The 17577-nt window shown below is 39.1% G+C and overlaps 1 protein-coding gene across 5 annotated transcripts; it reads right to left on the reverse strand.

Moving 5' to 3' along the window:
- Positions 1-310: 310 nt before the first annotated feature.
- psip1b (PC4 and SFRS1 interacting protein 1b) lies at positions 311-17464 on the reverse strand. Of its 5 annotated transcripts, none has more exons than XM_048179222.1 (16): positions 17328-17464; positions 16868-16960; positions 16719-16780; positions 14323-14461; positions 11367-11843; positions 11081-11276; positions 9353-9451; positions 8346-8444; positions 7210-7412; positions 6890-7128; positions 5403-5440; positions 5244-5323; positions 5062-5163; positions 4821-4992; positions 1430-1499; positions 311-1296 (listed from the first exon to the last, which is right to left on the reverse strand). In XM_048179222.1, exons 2-16 carry the CDS (start codon positions 16958-16960, stop codon positions 1272-1274), a joined length of 2094 nt encoding a protein of 697 aa, XP_048035179.1. In that variant the 5' UTR covers positions 17328-17464; the 3' UTR covers positions 311-1271. The 5 variants fall into 5 exon arrangements, with proteins under 5 accessions (XP_048035179.1, XP_048035178.1, XP_048035177.1 ...); XM_048179221.1 differs by having other exon boundaries at positions 311-1291; positions 17226-17391; XM_048179220.1 differs by having other exon boundaries at positions 17226-17391.
- Between the last annotated feature and the right edge of the window lie 113 nt (positions 17465-17577).

A 17577-nucleotide genomic window follows, 5' to 3' on the forward strand; every position in this document is an offset into this window, starting at 1 on the left:
TATCATTTTCACAAGTTGAAATCTGGGGGTTAGAGATCAGGACAGACTCCTCCCAACTGAAAGTACCCAATAAATGATTTTATATATATTAAGCTTACTGATATTTTAAATATTGTGGGATTCAATAGAAGGATCTTAGTAAACATCTAGAATTTGAATGCTTTTTAAACGTGTTTTTGTGTTGTGGGACAGCAGTTTACACCAATGCCCCATAAACATATTGGAAATGAATTATCACACTTTTAGATGTTCCGATCAAATCCGAAGACAGCAAATCAGACGAAATCAAAACACAAGAAGCACCAAAAAGTATTGAAGATCAGTTTAATGTGATCAAGATCATATTGACTGTAACATCAACACAGGAAGCACATGCAAGTGCTTTATAATACAAATCTAGGGGCGTGTGAGCAGGACAGATAATGCTAGAAAGTGTTACGGCGAAATGTTTTCACGACGCAGACGGCGTCTGTTAGCACCGGATTCAGATCAGATCGTGTGTGAACGAGTCCAGATCAGACTCAAAGTGTTACTGTACACTGTATGAAGATGACGATGATGATGATTTAGCTGCCCTGTGTACACACACACACACACACACACACAACTGGACATTTTAATGCTTAATGTCTTACAAACAGAAAAGAGAACAAACGTCCATCTGAAGTGTTCGAGAAACTCTTTAAAAGATTATGAGACGTGTCCGACTAGATTTGCCGAGTTTTCAGACACTGCTCAGTCAAATCACTTTAATTGTAGTGTCACAATGATTGTAAAACACACAGCTAAAGTCTGATGAAGCTTCATAAGTGATTTAATGCTCTGTGATAAAAGGGAAGGTGCATAAATCTGGATCCTGTCACTTTCACACACTTCAGATCAGAGTTCACACGACATCTGACCTCAAAACCAACATCTGAATGTGTGAAATCAAAGCTGAAGGTGTTTGTGAACTGACAGGATAAACAAACGTAAGGAATATCTCTGCCTTTATTAGTGTGTCTCTCTCTCTTTCCTGAAGAACGACACCGTCTTCATCGCATTAGGATCAATCTATGACATGAGAAGTAAAAGACCTGAAAGCATCAGCGTGAGGATTTCAGACTGAGCTCTTGAAACTCTGACGGCGAGGGGAACGTGTGATTTACACCAGCTCTTCATCTCAGCGCCAATAAATAACTGCAACGGTGATCGGATAAAACTCTCTCTCTCTCTCTCTCTCGGATTAACAACACAAACAAGGTTAAAAAGACTCCGGCGGTTTCCTCAGGTCAGCTCCTGTCCTCGACGGCTGCGCTGAAAACAGAACGACTGTCATTAGAAACAGAAAATAGTTCTAATGAAACTGAAACGAGCAGCAGTGAGACTTAACGTGAGGTCAGCTCAGATGCTGTGTGTGTAATATGATGTCATGATGATGATGTCATACCTGCGAGGCACGTGTTCAGTGGTTTGAGGCGCTTGTTTCGTATCTTGAGTCTCTCCCGTCGGACTGATAACTGAACAGAGAGAGACACTGGGTTATTACTGTAAACATTCTGCTGTTTTCCACATTCATCTCTCTTAAATGACTATAAATTAATCAAACTTAATTACAATTCTTATTTGTGCAATGTAGAAAATGCGGACAGAATCAAGTCATCAAAATGGAATTCGCTGTATAACACGGAACGTCGAGGAAATTAGCAGATTTTGGATGAATGAATCAAAAGTAGGACTGCACAATTAAACATTACTGTAAATAAATATAATAAATTAAGTTGTTAAAGCTTTATGGAGTTCAATCGATTAGACATGCTTTTTGATTAAGGTTTTATAAACCATTAAAATAGAATTCAGAAAAATTAAAATGTAAAACAATTTGGGAAAAAAAAACTGAATTTAAGAATAAATAAATAAAACAATTCATAGGGTCCTAAAATGTATTTATTACATTTTAACTTTTTACTATTGCATTTTAACTTTTAGTACATTGTTGTTAAACTGTATAAATTTCATGATTTCAATTAGACTTCAATTACTTTCATTAAATTTGAGTCAATAAAAAAAAAAAAAAAAAAAAAGTAAACAGGAAAAACAAAAAAAAAACAACAACAACAGAATTTGGAATAAAACCAATTTTTTGAAAAACATTTCATAAAGCCCTAAATAAAACTCAGGGCTCAACGCTAAGGATTTTATTTACTGGCCAGTGGTTAAAATTTTTATTTGCCCCGCCAAAATGTTCACTTGCCCCACAACAGAAAATTAATAAAGTAAAAGATAAGAAAATGGGCCTATAAAATAAGCCTAGTTATTGTTTTTGATACATGTAGGCCCGTAGGAGATGTAGGAGATTTTCAGGAACAGAAATTGTAATCTATAATGTATAGCCAACTATAGATTAAACTTTATTAAAGTATCAGTCAAGAGCAGTTACAGATGCATAAATAATGTTTTGAAATGCTGAAAATATAAAACGTTAAATACTGCTATTTTAAATTATTTAAAAAATGAAGACAATTTAAAGGGTTAGTTCACCCAAAAATGAAAATGATGTCATTAATGACTCACCCTCATGTCGATCCAAACCCGTCAGACCTCCGTTCATCTTCAGAACACAAATTAAGATATTTTAGATTTAGTCCGAGAGCTTTCTGTCCCTCCATTGAAAATGTATGTACGGTATACTGTCCATGTCCAGAAAGGTAATAAAAACATCATCAAAGTAGTCCATGTGACATCAGTGGGTTAGTTAGAATTTGTTGAAGAATCGAAAATACATGTTGGTCCAAAAATAACAAAAACTACGACTTTATTCAGCATTGAATTCTCTTCCGGAATCCTTTCCATTGAATTGATTCCATTAAATTGATTCCATAGAACTGATTCCATTGAACTGATTCCATTGAACTGATTCCATTGAATCCTTTCATCGGTCGGCGTTGGTAATGTTTTTGGCGATTAGGACATCCGCGACATGCACACTTACGCACCATTTTAAAAAATATAGCAATACCAAAATACAAACAATGTAGAATAAATGTATTTCCGATGCTTCAAAAACTTCTAACTAACCCACTGATGTCACATGGACTACTTTGATGATGTTTTTATTACCTTTCTGGACATGGACAGTCTACCGTACATACATTTTCAATGGAGGGACAGAAAGCTCTCGGACTAAATCTAAAATATCTTAAACTGTGTTCTGAAGATGAACGGAGGTCTGACGGGTTTGGATCGACATGAGGGCGAGTCATTAATGACATCATTTTCATTTTTGGGTGAACTAACCCTTTAAGTGTGAAATTAAACCCGCCAGTAGGTGGCAGCGAATTACTGTTAATGAGCGAGTCATTGAGATTCAACCGATTCATTCAAACGGCAAACGTTACTCGGAAACGCAAAACAATGCTGTGGACTTTGGGACTAATTTAGTAGGCGAAATAGAGTGAAACAGACGATTTGGTGTCTAAAATGTAAGTCACTTGAGTAGGTTCTTATTCATTCAACTCTACGCGGTATAAAATCAATATCACATTTGTAATCATACTGATATTTGAACATTTTGTTTAATATTGGTTAACTATGTTAAATTAACGTTATATATGAAAGATATACAGGGTCATTTTTGCCTCTTATCTTGAATTCTGGGTCATTCTAAAGGCATTTTAGTAGACTAAATCACGCAGTGAAAGCGTACACTCTAAACATGCACACGCACTAGTCTAACCTACTGGACTATGTCATGTATTGCATGCGTGCACTCAATGGGTGTGTTTTTGTGAGGGACATACTCGATCATTTCAGATCGTTAAAGCAATAATTACAATATCATAGACGATATATTTCGCACACCTACAGCACTGGCCCGATCGGACAAGTGACCGCTCCGTCTACTGTCCCGAGTCCTTATTGTCGAGCCCTGAAACTTTTACACTTTTAATAAATTGTAGTTAAATCGTACAATTTTTATGATTTCAATAAATTAGACATGCTTTTAATTACTACAATTTAACTGTAGACCAGAAAAATAAAAAATAATAATAAAAAAAGGGGGAGAAAAATGGAATTTGGGGAAAAAATAAATATTTTTTATTATAAAAAATATATTTTTTTAAAGAGCAAACTGTTCTTGAAAGTTCTGGAATCACACAATGAATCATGGTTAATTTAAAGTGGACCTATAATGCCCTATAATGTAATATAAGTCTCTGGTGTCTCCAGAATGTGTGTGTGAAGTTTCAGCTCAAAATCTCCCACAGATCATTTATTATAGCTTGTCAAATTTGCCCCTATTTGGGTGTGAGCAAAAACACGCAGTTTTTGTGTGTGTCCCTTTAAATGCAAATGAGCTGCTGCTCCAGAAGAGGGCGGAGCTTTAACAGCTCAACAACAACAAAGCTGGAGAATCTCACGCAGCCAAAATGAGGAAAGTGTTCAGCCTTACATTGTTCAAACCGGAGTCGACACTGATGGAGAGACTCAGGAAGAAGTTACAACTTTTAGACGTTTCTGAATGGTTAGTGGATAAATGTATGCAGTTGCTGTGGAGTTGATTCAACTCATCCTCTAGCATGTGCCGTCATGTTCATCTTTTGTGTTGAATTGACCCTTTAATATATCACCGGTGTTAATAAAAATGTTTGAAAACAAGCAGTTTTGCATTGATGTGCTGAACACGACACATGGATTAGAAAGGAAATGATTGTATTCTGTGAGCAGAGAGATGGTAAATCAAGTCCATTATGCAGTGACTGACCGAATCACGGTCAAGTATCCCAGAGAGCCGTGTAATAACCCACAGCACGAGGCTTCCAGGAACAGCGTGTCGTTACCTGATCCGGTGTCAGTCTGCCGCTCGTCGCTCTCTCTCTCCTGCTGCAGCGAGTCGATGTACTCCTGACTCAGAGGCTCGTCTGCGTCTCCGATGAGGTAGATGTTCTTGAAGCGATGATACAACATGGAGGCTTTAAACATGATCGCCTCGCTGCCACGAAACCACCGCATCTGCCGGCACAAACACGCGTCATGCCTGCTCTGGTGTTGAGGAGGCTGAACTATAGTGAGTAAACATACCTTTCTGAGCGTGTCGATGAGCTCGCTGTGGTTCTGGATGTTTCGAGACGAGACGGGGACGGTGCTCAACTCGTCCAGAGCCAACAAACACTTACTGACATCCTGAGAGAGACACGGACGTCAATGACGGCGAATTAAAAATAAAATGACTAATATATAAATGATATGAAGCGGGTTCATACTGGATTGTCGAGCGTCATTGAGATTCTGATGTCACCGTGCAGCCGGTAGAGCAGAGAATCTGTGACGGACAGAGAAGGAGCTGAAGCACACACACACAGTTAGAGATCCACACACACACTCGTGTCGATACAGATGTTTCAGTGTGATGTGCGTCTCACCTTTGCGCTCTTCCTCTCTGCTGGTGTTGTTCTGCTGTCTGTAGAAACACACACTCGGTTAATTAACCAGATGTGATGCAATAAAACCGTCTTTTCCTCGTTAATCAGAGTTTTAGTACTAACCATGTCTTTATGTGCACTGCACTCAACCAAATCAACCCGAAATCACAGCCAATCAGAAGAGTGTGGGCGGAGTCTCTAAACTCACTGCATTCGAAATCAAATCACCTAAAATCACAGCCAATCAGAATAGTGTGTGGGCGGAGTCTCTGTATGCGCACTGCACTCGCAACCACATCAATCAAAAATCAGAGCCAATCAGAAGAGCGTGTGGGCGGAGTCTCTGCAGGCGCACTGCACGCGCAACCTCCATTAAAAAAAATACAGCCAATCAGAAGAACGTGTGGGCGGAGTCTCTGTATGCGCACTGCACGCGCAACCTCCATTAAAAAAAATATAGCCAATCAGAAGAACGTGTGGGCGGAGTCTCTGCAGGCGCACTGCACGCGCAACCTCCATTAAAAAAAATACAGCCAATCAGAATAGTGTGTGGGCGGAGTCTCTGTATGCGCACTGCACTCGCAACCACATCAATCAAAAATCTGAGCCAATCAGAAGAGCGTGTGGGCAGAGTCTCTGTATGCGCACTGCACTCGCAACCAAAACATTTAAAAATTAGCCAATCAGGAGCGTGTGGGTGGAGTCTCTCGCAACTAAATCAAAAATCACAGCCAATCAGAATAGTGTGTGGGCGGAGTCTCTGTATGCGCACTGCACTCGCAACCAAAACATTTAAAAATTAGCCAATCAGAAGAGCGTGTGGGTGGAGTCTCTCGCAACTAAATCAATCAAAAAAAAATCACAGCCAATCAGAATAGTGTGGGCGGAGTCTCTGTATGCGCACTGCACTCGCAACCAAAACATTTAAAAATTAGCCAATCAGAAGAGCGTGTGGGTGGAGTCTCTGCAGGCGCACTGCACGCGCAACCTCCATTAAAAAAAATACAGCCAATCAGAAGAACGTGTGGGCGGAGTCTCTCACAACTAAATCAAAAATCTGAGCCAATCAGAAGAGCGTGTGGGCGGAGTCTCTGTATGCGCACTGCACTCGCAACCACCATTAACAAATCACAGCCAATCAGAAGAGCGTGTGGGCGGAGTCTCTCGTAACTAAATCAATTAAAAATCACAGCCAATCAGAAGAGCGTGTGGGCGGAGTTTCTTGCAACTAAAATCAATCAAAAATCACTCTGATTAACATGGAAAACACAGCTTTTATCACATTGTTAGTTATAAAGATTACTATTACTCTATATTTATAGTTAATGTTATAGTTGTGGTGTGGACCATTTTCTCAGAACGGTTATCAAAACTTATTAGTTTAAATTAGTTAATCGTTATTAAAACGTTTTAGTTAAAACTTTAGTCTCGACACAGCTTCAGGATTAGACTCCTGTGCTTCTGCATTCTGATTGGATCTCACTCACTCCGCGTTCCTGCTGTCATGTTCTCCGTTCTGCTCCGTTTCTTTCTTCTCGCCCTCGGCCGGTTTGACGGGGCTGCGGTTCTCGCTCCTGACGCCGCGGCTCCTCTCGGGCCGTTTCTGCGGCTCCTCGTGTTGAGCGGTTTGTTCGGCGCCGGACTGTGTCTTTCCCCTGGTGGACGTGACCAATCCCTGCAGGGACTTCAGCACGCTCTGCCTCTTCTCCGCCGGGATCTTACTCCTCTACGAGAGAGACACACAGAGAGACGTCAGCTCGCTCCTGCTCCGTACGGCTCCTCCTCCAGCGCTCCCGTCCGCTCTCACCTCTTCACCTCTCGGATGTTTCTCCTCTTTTGTCTCATCCTGCTTTTCGGAGATGCTCAGAACATCACTCTTCACCTCCTCGGGTTTATTCTCCGCCTGTGTCCGTTCATCCTTATCTTGTGCTTTTATCTTCTTGACCTCGTTCTTCTCCGGTTCTTCAGGCACAGACGTCTGCTCTTCTGTGGGCCGCTTCTTCTTTGAGCCTGTAAATAGACCAGATTAGAAGCTCTTATGGTAATAATGATCATCAAAATTATAATGAAAACATGAAACGACATCCACAACTTTTCATTTAAATTCTGCAATGTGACTTATTTGGGAAAAAATAAAATCGAATCAGGATAAGGACGGTAGCATGGATTTATTTGTATGCACAAGCATAATAATATAATTCTGTTCATTTTTAAGCACATCTTTCATAGAGCAGCTTTAAAATAACTATAAGACCAGGAACGTCTATTAACTCTTTCCTCGCCAATGATGGACATTTCTGGCAATCCGATTACATTTTTCAAATTTTTATTTTTTTCATTTTAATAATTGTTAATATTTCATTTTGTTAAATTAATACTGGAATTAAAATATAATAATAATAATAATAATATTAATAACATTTTTATTTAGGGATACAAATAGTAATATAACAAAAGCAATATACTTCTGCTTTAATTCATTTTTACGCGTTAAACCGATTTTATGATTTTAAAAATCAAGGAGTGAAAATAGAATCTAAATCTTTACTGTTGTGTCGTAAACTTTGTAAAAATGGATTTAAGACACTTTAAAGCTAACTAGTTTGATGACAAACTCTGGTGTTGGATTGACAAAGTCTTGCCTTAAAGTCTGAAATAACTGAAAAGTTATGAAAGTTTGACGTTTTTTAGTCAATAAAATGATATTAACATGTTCTAGCACATTGCTAACATGTTTTAGCAAGTTGCTAGCACAAATTAACACATTGTTGACATGTTTTAACCAGTTTTTAACATGTTTTAACAGGATTTAATGTTGCAGACAAGTTTGTAACACAAATGAACAGCTTGCATGATTTAATACGCTGCTAGCATGTTTCTATCATGATTTAACACATTTTAACATGTTGCTAATATGATTTAGCATGTTTCTAGGTAGATCACCTGCTGGGATGGAGGGGGCGGAGCTGCTCGTCACGGGAAGAGAAACAGGCTTGTCAGGGACAGACGTCTGCTCTTCTGTGGGCCGCTTCCTCTTTGAGCCTGTAAATTGACCAGATTAACACATTGTTGACATGTTTTAGCAGGATTTAATGCTGCATGATTTAGTACGTTGCATGTTTTAACACACTGGCTGCGTTTACACGCACCAATTTTCGTTAATCCGAATGAATTGAATCCGATTGCAAATCTGTTTACATGTACTCTAAACATTGTAATCTGATTCAAATATCCGCTTATATGCGTTTACATTCATAAATCTTCAAAACTAAAGACGTGAACGTGAACTTGCACACTGCGTAATGTGCCCCAGACACTTCTGAATACGATTGAGAAAGTAGTCGGATTCAAGCGTTTACAGGGTCATTTTTTGCTGTTGGATCGGATTAGAAAAGGAATAAACCACCCCTTCCAATCCGATGGAAATTTCATTCAGATCGAGCTCAGTCGGATCGATTAAGGCGTTTACATGAACGTTTTTCAATCCGATTACAAATGCATTATTTGGGTGCATGTAAACGTAGCCACTGCTAGCATGTTTTAACATGTTTCTAACACGATTTAACAAATTGCTAATATGACTTAACACATTGCTGACGTTTTAAATGCTTTAAATGTTGTTAGCATGTTTCTAACATGATTTAACACATTGGTAACACTTTTTAACACATTGCTAGCATGTTTCTGCTGCATGTTTCTAGCTAGATCAAAGCCACTGGAAGGCAAGCCTGCGACCTTTAGCCAAAAAAAGCGTAACAGCTAATGCTAACTGGCGGTACGCATTGGCGTTAGTGTATATTCTTTGGCGGTACGCAGGGAGGAGTTTTGAACGGCGACACGATAGGCTGAGAGGTGCCGCACGTGATTAAGTTAGCCGTTACGCCTTCTCCAGTGGTCAGAGATGCAGACCCTCTCATCTCCCTATAATAATAGATCTCTGGCTAGATCACCTGCTGGGCCGGAGGGGGCGGAGCTGCTCGTCACTGGAAGAGAAACAGGCTTGTCAGGGACAGACGTCTGCTCTTCTGTGGGCCGCTTCCTCTTTGAGCCTGTAAATAGACCAGATTAGAAGCCCTTTATAGTAATAATGACCATCAAGATTATAATGAAAACATGAAACGACATCCACAACTTTTCATTACACTAAACCTGCATGATGCTAACATGAATTAGCATGTTTTCAAACATGATTTTACTCTTTGCTAACATGATTTAACATGTTTCTAACATGATTTAACTCTTTGCTAACATGTTTTAACATGGTGCTAACATGAATTAGCATGTTTCTAACATGATTTAACTATTTTCTAACATGTTTTAACATGATGCTAACATGAATTAGCATGTTTCAAACATGATTTTACTCTTTGCTAACATGATTTAACATGTTTCTAACATGATTTAACTCTTTGCTAACATGTTTTAACATGGTGCTAACATGAATTAGCATGTTTCTAACATGATTTAACTCTTTGCTAACATGGTGCTAACATGATTTATCTCTTTGCTAACATGTTTTAACATGGTGCTAACATGATTTAACATGTTTCTAACATGATTTAACTCTTTGCTAACATGGTGCTAACATGAATTAGCATGTTTCTAACATGATTTAACTCTTTGCTAACATGATTTAACATGTTTCTAACATGATTTGACTCTTTGCTAACATGCTGCTAACATGAATTAGCATGTTTCTAACATGATTTAACTCTTTGCTAACATGAATTAGCATGTTTTCTAACATGATTTAACTCTTTGCTAACATGTTTTAACATGGTGCTAACATGAATTAGCATGTTTCTAACATGATTTAACTCTTTGTTAACATGATTTAACATGTTTCTAACATGATTTAACTCTTTGCTAACATGTTTTAACATGGTGCTAACATGAATTAGCATGTTTCTAACATGATTTATCTCTTTGCTAACATGTTTTAACATGGTGCTAACATGATTTAACATGTTTCTAACATGATTTAACTCTTTGCTAACATGGTGCTAACATGAATTAGCATGTTTCTAACATGATTTAACTCTTTGCTAACATGTTTTAACATGGTGCTAACATGGTTTAACATGTTTCTAACATGATTTAACTCTTTGCTAACATGGTGCTAACATGTATTAGCATGTTTCTAAAATGATTTAACTCTTTGCTAACATGCTTTAACATGGTGCTAACATGAATTAACATGTTTCTAACATGATTTAACTCTTTGCTAACATAATGCTAACATGAATTAGCATGTTTCTAACATGATTTAACTCTTTGTTAACATGATTTAACTCTTTGCTAACATGAATTAACATGTTTCTAATATGATTTAACTCTTTGCTAACATATTTTAACAAGTCGCTAACACAAACTGACACATTGTTGACCTGATTTAACATGTTGCAGACAAGTTTCTAGCATTAATTAACACTGTTAGCATGTTTTAACATGTTGCTTGCATGATTTAGTACATCGTTTCTATGACGATTTAACACATTGCTAACATGTTCCAAGCACGATGTTGCTAACATGATTGAATACATTGCTGGCATGTTTCTAGCTTGATTGAACATATTTGCTAACACGTTTTAACATGTTGCTAACACGATTTAGTACATTGTTTCTATCATGATTTAACACATTGCTAACATGTTTCTGCATGTTTCTAGCTAGATCACCTGCTGGGCTGGAGGGGGCGGAGCTGCTCGTCACTGGAAGAGAAACAGGCGTGTCTTTCTTCAGAGTTCCTTCCTGTCTTCCATCAGAGGCGGTTTGCGAGCGCTTGCGTTTCAGCACGGGCGTCCTGAGCGGCGCGGCAGTGACGTCATCTGTGGTCTGGGTCAGATCTGCAGTAGAGCGCGTGATCCTCAAGGGCTGAATGGTTTCAATACAACACACAACATCAGCATCTCACATTCTGACATAAACCAGCTCAGATGTGACGGATAACGGCATCACACAAACCTTTCGGTGATTGTTAGCATCCATCCGTTTCTTCGCAGTTGAAACGATCTTTCTATTCAGTACGTGTTTCCTGCGAACGGAAAGCGTCTTTGCCGCAGTGGCTCGTCTCGTTAAAATGATCTTCCTGGACGGCAGCATCCTCCTTTCTGCCGTGACCGTCTTGAGCGACGTCACTCTCCTCGCAGGCGCGACTTCAGCCGTCCGTCTTTCGTTGGGCGTGACGATCTTCGCCGTTGAATCTCTGGAGCGCGTCGACCTGGTATCGGTTGTTTTATCATCCGTCGACTTGACAGGTTCAGACTTTGTTTTGCTTGGAGTTTCTCTCCCACGTGGCGTCGCTACTTTCAAATCGCCCTTCAACACCGAATCTTTACGCGATCCAGTCTGGTTCTTGGCTTCGCTCTGATTTTCTGCTTTCTTCTTCCTGTCTTTCAGTTTCGGTCGACTCTCTGAGAGTCGTTTCACCAGCGCTACTTTCTGCCAGAAACACAAAGCCCATCATGTGTTACAGTGCTTTTCTAAAGACCCGTTCACACCAACGACGATAGCTATATTAGCGTCCACACCAACGGACGACATCGTTCTGTTTATTTTAAGCGCTGCAGGTTTGGCGTCTGTCGCTTTAAATACTCAAGCTCTTTAAAGCAGGATGGATTCTGATTGGCTGTAAATGTTTGTATTATTCATCAGCTGGAAAAAAGTAATTCTACGGGCTCATTCACACAGAACGCGTCTTTGCGTCTAAAAACGTGAGACACAGCGCTCAGAAAGCGCAGTGCACAAAGCAAGGGTCTCGAACGCGCTTTTGAGATGTAACAATAACGGAAATAATAGAAATAACGATCTCTTTAGCGCTATGGTTTGAAGCGATCTCTTTAGCGCTAGAGTTTGAAGCGATCTCTTTAGCGCTATGGTTTGAAGCGATCTCTTTAGCGCTATGGTTTGAAGCGATCTCTTTAGCGCTAGAGTTTGAAGCGATCTCTTTAACGCTATGGTTTGAAGCGATCTCTTTAGCGCTATGGTTTGAAGCGATCTCTAACGCTATGGTTTGAAGTGATCTCTTTAGCGCTATGGTCTGAAGCGATCTCTTTAGCGCTATGGTTTGAAGCGATCTCTTTAACGCTATGGTTTGAAGCGATCTCTTTAGCGCTAGAGTTTGAAGCGATCTCTTTAGCGCTATGGTTTGAAGCGATCTCTTTAACGCTAGAGTTTGAAGCGATCTCTTTAACGCTATGGTTTGAAGCGATCTCTTTAGCGCTAGAGTTTGAAGCGATCTCTTTAACGCTATGGTTTGAAGCGATCTCTTTAGCGCTATGGTTTAAAGCGATCTCTTTAGCGCTATGGTTTGAAGCGATCTCTTTAGCGTTAGAGTCTGAAGCGATCTCTTTAGCGCTAGAGTCTGAAGCGATCTCTTTAGCGCTAGAGTTTGAAGCGATCTCTTTAACGCTATGGTTTGAAGCGATCTCTTTAGCGCTAGAGTTTAAAGCGATCTCTTTAACGCTATGGTTTGAAGCGATCTCTTTAGCGCTAGAGTTTGAAGCGATCTCTTTAGCGCTAGAGTTTGAAGCGATCTCTTTAGCGCTAGAGTTTGAAGCGATCTCTTTAACGCTATGGTTTGAAGCGATCTCTTTAGCGCTATGGTTTGAAGCGATCTCTAACGCTATGGTTTAAAGCGATCTCTTTAACGCTATGGTTTGAAGCGATCTCTTTAGCGCTATGGTTTGAAGCGATCTCTAACGCTATGGTTTGAAGTGATCTCTTTAGCGCTATGGTCTGAAGCGATCTCTTTAGCGCTATGGTCTGAAGCGATCTCTTTAGCGCTATGGTTTGAAGCGATCTCTTTAGCGCTATGGTTTGAAGCGATCTCTAACGCTATGGTTTGAAGCGATCTCTTTAGCGCTATGGTCTGAAGCGATCTCTTTAGCGCTATGGTTTGAAGCGATCTCTTTAACGCTATGGTTTGAAGCGATCTCTTTAGCGCTAGAGTTTGAAGCGATCTCTTTAGCGCTATGGTTTGAAGCGATCTCTTTAACGCTAGAGTTTGAAGCGATCTCTTTAACGCTATGGTTTGAAGCGATCTCTTTAGCGCTAGAGTTTGAAGCGATCTCTTTAACGCTATGGTTTGAAGCGATCTCTTTAGCGCTATGGTTTAAAGCGATCTCTTTAGCGCTATGGTTTGAAGCGATCTCTTTAGCGTTAGAGTCTGAAGCGATCTCTTTAGCGCTAGAGTCTGAAGCGATCTCTTTAGCGCTAGAGTTTGAAGCGATCTCTTTAACGCTATGGTTTGAAGCGATCTCTTTAGCGCTAGAGTTTAAAGCGATCTCTTTAACGCTATGGTTTGAAGCGATCTCTTTAGCGCTAGAGTTTGAAGCGATCTCTTTAGCGCTAGAGTTTGAAGCGATCTCTTTAGCGCTAGAGTTTGAAGCGATCTCTTTAACGCTATGGTTTGAAGCGATCTCTTTAGCGCTATGGTTTGAAGCGATCTCTAACGCTATGGTTTAAAGCGATCTCTTTAACGCTATGGTTTGAAGCGATCTCTTTAGCGCTATGGTCTGAAGCGATCTCTTTAGCGCTAGAGTTTGAAGCGATCTCTTTAGCGCTATGGTTTGAAGCGATCTCTTTAGCGCTATGGTTTGAAGCGATCTCTTTAGCGCTATGGTTTGAAGCGATCTCTTTAGCGCTATGGTCTGAAGCGATCTCTTTAACGCTATGGTTTGAAGCGATCTCTAACGCTATGGTTTAAAGCGATCTCTTTAACGCTATAGTTTAAAGCGATCTCTTTAGCACTATAGTTTAAAGCGATATCTTTAACGCTATAGTTTAAGCGATATCTTTAGCGCTACAGTTTAAAGCGATATCTTTAGCGCTACGGTTTAAAGTGATATCTTTAGAGCTATAGTTTAAGCGATATTTTTAACGCTATGGTCATCGGGCCATAACAGCGAAAATCACTGACCTTTTGACCTCTGAGGCCCACGCCCGGGTCGTTCTCAATCTCCCACATGCCCTCCTCAAACCCGCCCCGTTTGATGGGCCGGCCGTACCTCTCTTTGTTTGGCCAGTAGGGGACGATGTCTTTGGGGAAGAGAAAAGTTCTGGAATAGGATAGATGTTCAGAACACAATGCTGGTTATTACTAGATAGCAAGTGACAATGATAAATGTTTCAAACGCGTGATCGGTATCCAGATTTACACAAAAATCTATTATTGAAAAAGACATTTAAAATACCATATATATATTTTAACTGTTTGTGCTTTTCTTGGGAAGATATCCTAATATATTCTCTATATCCTAAACTATGACATACTAAATCAAAACTAAGGCATAAAAAGTCAAAATTAGTATTAGTACAAGTCAAAATGGTATTACATCTAAGTAGGGCTGGACCATTATGACCTAAAAATCAAAACCTCGATTAATTGAACATTTTACTTAAATTACGACTAAAGAATGATTATTTTGTTTCTTTTTTCTGCCCTCACAGTTCACTTACACGGTTTGTACTGTAAATATGCTTGACTATTAAACGTGGGATATTTTTTCCTAATGAAAGAGTGATCTGACAAAACAGCTCACTTTCAGCAGTTATTTTAAATATGGTTCGTAACATTTCTTAAAGATTTCTGCTCGTCTGGTCTAAGATCTCATGAATGAGATCTAAGATCTTCCCAATATGGCAGGCCCTAAGACATACAATTGACAAAGTTTAGCGAAAGCTCTCACTGAGGGCTCACCGCTCGCACGCCGTCTGTGTGTGTTGACTCGCCGTTCGTCTCCGAGTTGCTTCCATGCCACTGACTGGACGGAGTCATGTGACTAATACACTGTAGCATGTTTTTAAGGGGAAAGTATTAACAGGATTAAAAAAAATCGAAATAACCGACATGGGATAATTACGTCGGATAGAAGTTCGGTTTCGATCACTTTTCGATTAATCGTCCAGCCCTACACCTAAATGAAATTACTACATAAAAAGTTAGAATTATGACAAAAAGTCAAAATTATGAGTCGAAAAGTCATAATTATGGCATAAAAATTTAAATTATGACAAGTTGAAATTGTGACAAAAAGTCGAAATTGTGACAGTCAAAACTGACAAAGTTAAAATTGAATCATACTAAGTCGAAATTGTCATCATACTAATACAAAAAGTCAAAATTACAACAAAGTTGAAATTATTACAGACAAAATTGACATACTGGAGCCGGCGTTCGGACGTAAACACGCAAGTAAATAGCGTAGCAAAATGACAGGCTAGAGACTAATTTGTTGAATAAAGTCGTTGTTTTTGTTTAGTTTTTTCTCGTCTCTTCATAACATTAAGGTTGAACCACTGCAGTCACATGACTGTTTTAACGATTCTTTAGTACCTTTCTAGACCTTGAAAGTGTTGATTATATTGTTGTCTATGGACGAGTCATATACCTCGGATTTCATCAAAATTATCTTAAATTTGTGTTCTGAAGATGAACGAAGGTCTTACGGGTGTGAAACAACACGAGGGTGAGTAATTAAAGGGTTAGTTCACCCAAAAATGAACTTTCTGTAATTTATTACTCACCCTCATGTCGTTCCACACCCGTAAGACCTTCGTTCATCTTCAGAACACAAATTAAGATATTTTTGATGAAATCCAATGGCTCAGTGAGGCCTGCATAGCCAGCAATGACATTTCCTCTCTCAAGATCCATTAATGTACTAAAAACATATTTAAATCAGGTCATGTGAGTACAGTGGTTCAATATTAATATTATAAAGCCACGAGAATATTTTTGGTGTGCCAAAAAAACAAAATAACAACTTATTTAGTGATGGCCGATTTCAAAACACTGCTTCAGGAAGCTTCGGAGCGTTATGAATCAGCGTGTCGAATCAGCGGTTCAGAGAGCTTTTTGGTGCACCAAAAATATTCTCGTGGCTTTATAATATTAATATTGAACCACTGTACTCACATGACCTGATTTAAATATGTTTTTAGTACATTAATGGATCTTGAGAGAGGAAATGTCATTGCTGGCTATGCAGGCCTCACTGAGCCATCGGATTTCATCAAAAATATCTTAATTTGTGTTCTGAAGATGAACAAAGGTCTTACGGGTGTGGAATGACATGAGGGCGAGTAATTAATGAAAGAATTTTCATTTTTGGGTGAACTAACCCTTTAAGATGAACAGTTGTATACATAGATATATATTTCTGCATTATAGTTAGAGCTTCAAGGTTTCTCTGTATAAAAACACTCATATATACGCGGACAGGAGTACGACAGATAGCATATCTTTGGTTTAATGAAGGATGCGTGTTTTGTTTTGGTCGCTTCATCGTGTATGTTTGATTTGAGTTCACTTACGTTGAGTGTGTTCCATAAAAGAAGATGGGGATCTTATTTTTCGGGGCTTTTCCTTCACCAATCTGAGTGACAAACAAATCAACACACAAACAGTCAGATTTCAGTTGACCTCATGTACAATATGCCTCATATCTGCTGTATAAACTCACTCTGGCAGGCCAGAAAGGATAACCCTTCATCTTAGCAAACACTATATCGCCTGGAATAAAATCGTCTGTGTTCTGATCAGATGTCATCTTCATCTGAGAAAAAAAAAAGGGTTAATTAATACAAATAACACTCAGCATGTGTTACCATCACACAAAAACAACAAACAAAACACTTTACCAGCAGAGACAACTATTACATGCATTAAATTAGCCTTATGGCTATGAATTTGCCTTTTTAAAACAATAATATGACTTTATTATTATTAATTTATTGCTACAGACACTGAAGTAAATAAAATGATAGCCGTGTTTAGCTAGCTTAGGCTAACACAAGCCCATTGTTGGTTTATGAACTCACCTTCACTCCCTTCTGCATATCTACTTATTCAAAAACTATCTTAAAAACACTTTTACCTAAAAACAAAACGTAAAATATGCTAATAATTAAAAATATTCTCACGAGATGAATGAAAGGACATGGAGACTTGCGAGAGTGTGCGTCTCCCCTCAGCACCGGTGGAATGGTTCAGTCCGCGTCCCGCTCAGCAGCGCGCATGAGGAATGTACCACTACACACAGGGAGAGGGGAGGTTTGGGTTTATAATTATTCTAAATTTAATTAATAACATGGATTTATTCACAATGTTAAGGCGAATAACAACATATTTTGTGTTATTTAATCACGAAATAATTTTAAAAGAATTTCGCGG

Source organism: Megalobrama amblycephala, linkage group LG24 (assembly GCF_018812025.1).
Source record: "Megalobrama amblycephala isolate DHTTF-2021 linkage group LG24, ASM1881202v1, whole genome shotgun sequence".
NCBI classification, from domain to species: Eukaryota; Metazoa; Chordata; class Actinopteri; order Cypriniformes; family Xenocyprididae; genus Megalobrama; species Megalobrama amblycephala.

Excerpts from the sequence above, each read along its gene's own strand:
- psip1b (XM_048179221.1), bottom strand. Across the intron at positions 7,413-8,345 it reads CGCCCCCTCCATCCCAGCAG|GCTCAAAGAAGAAGCGGCCC; the intron begins GTGATCTACCTA and ends GTCTATTTACAG. Across the intron at positions 4,993-5,061 it reads TCATCGACACGCTCAGAAAG|ATGCGGTGGTTTCGTGGCAG; the intron begins GTATGTTTACTC and ends TTGTGCCGGCAG.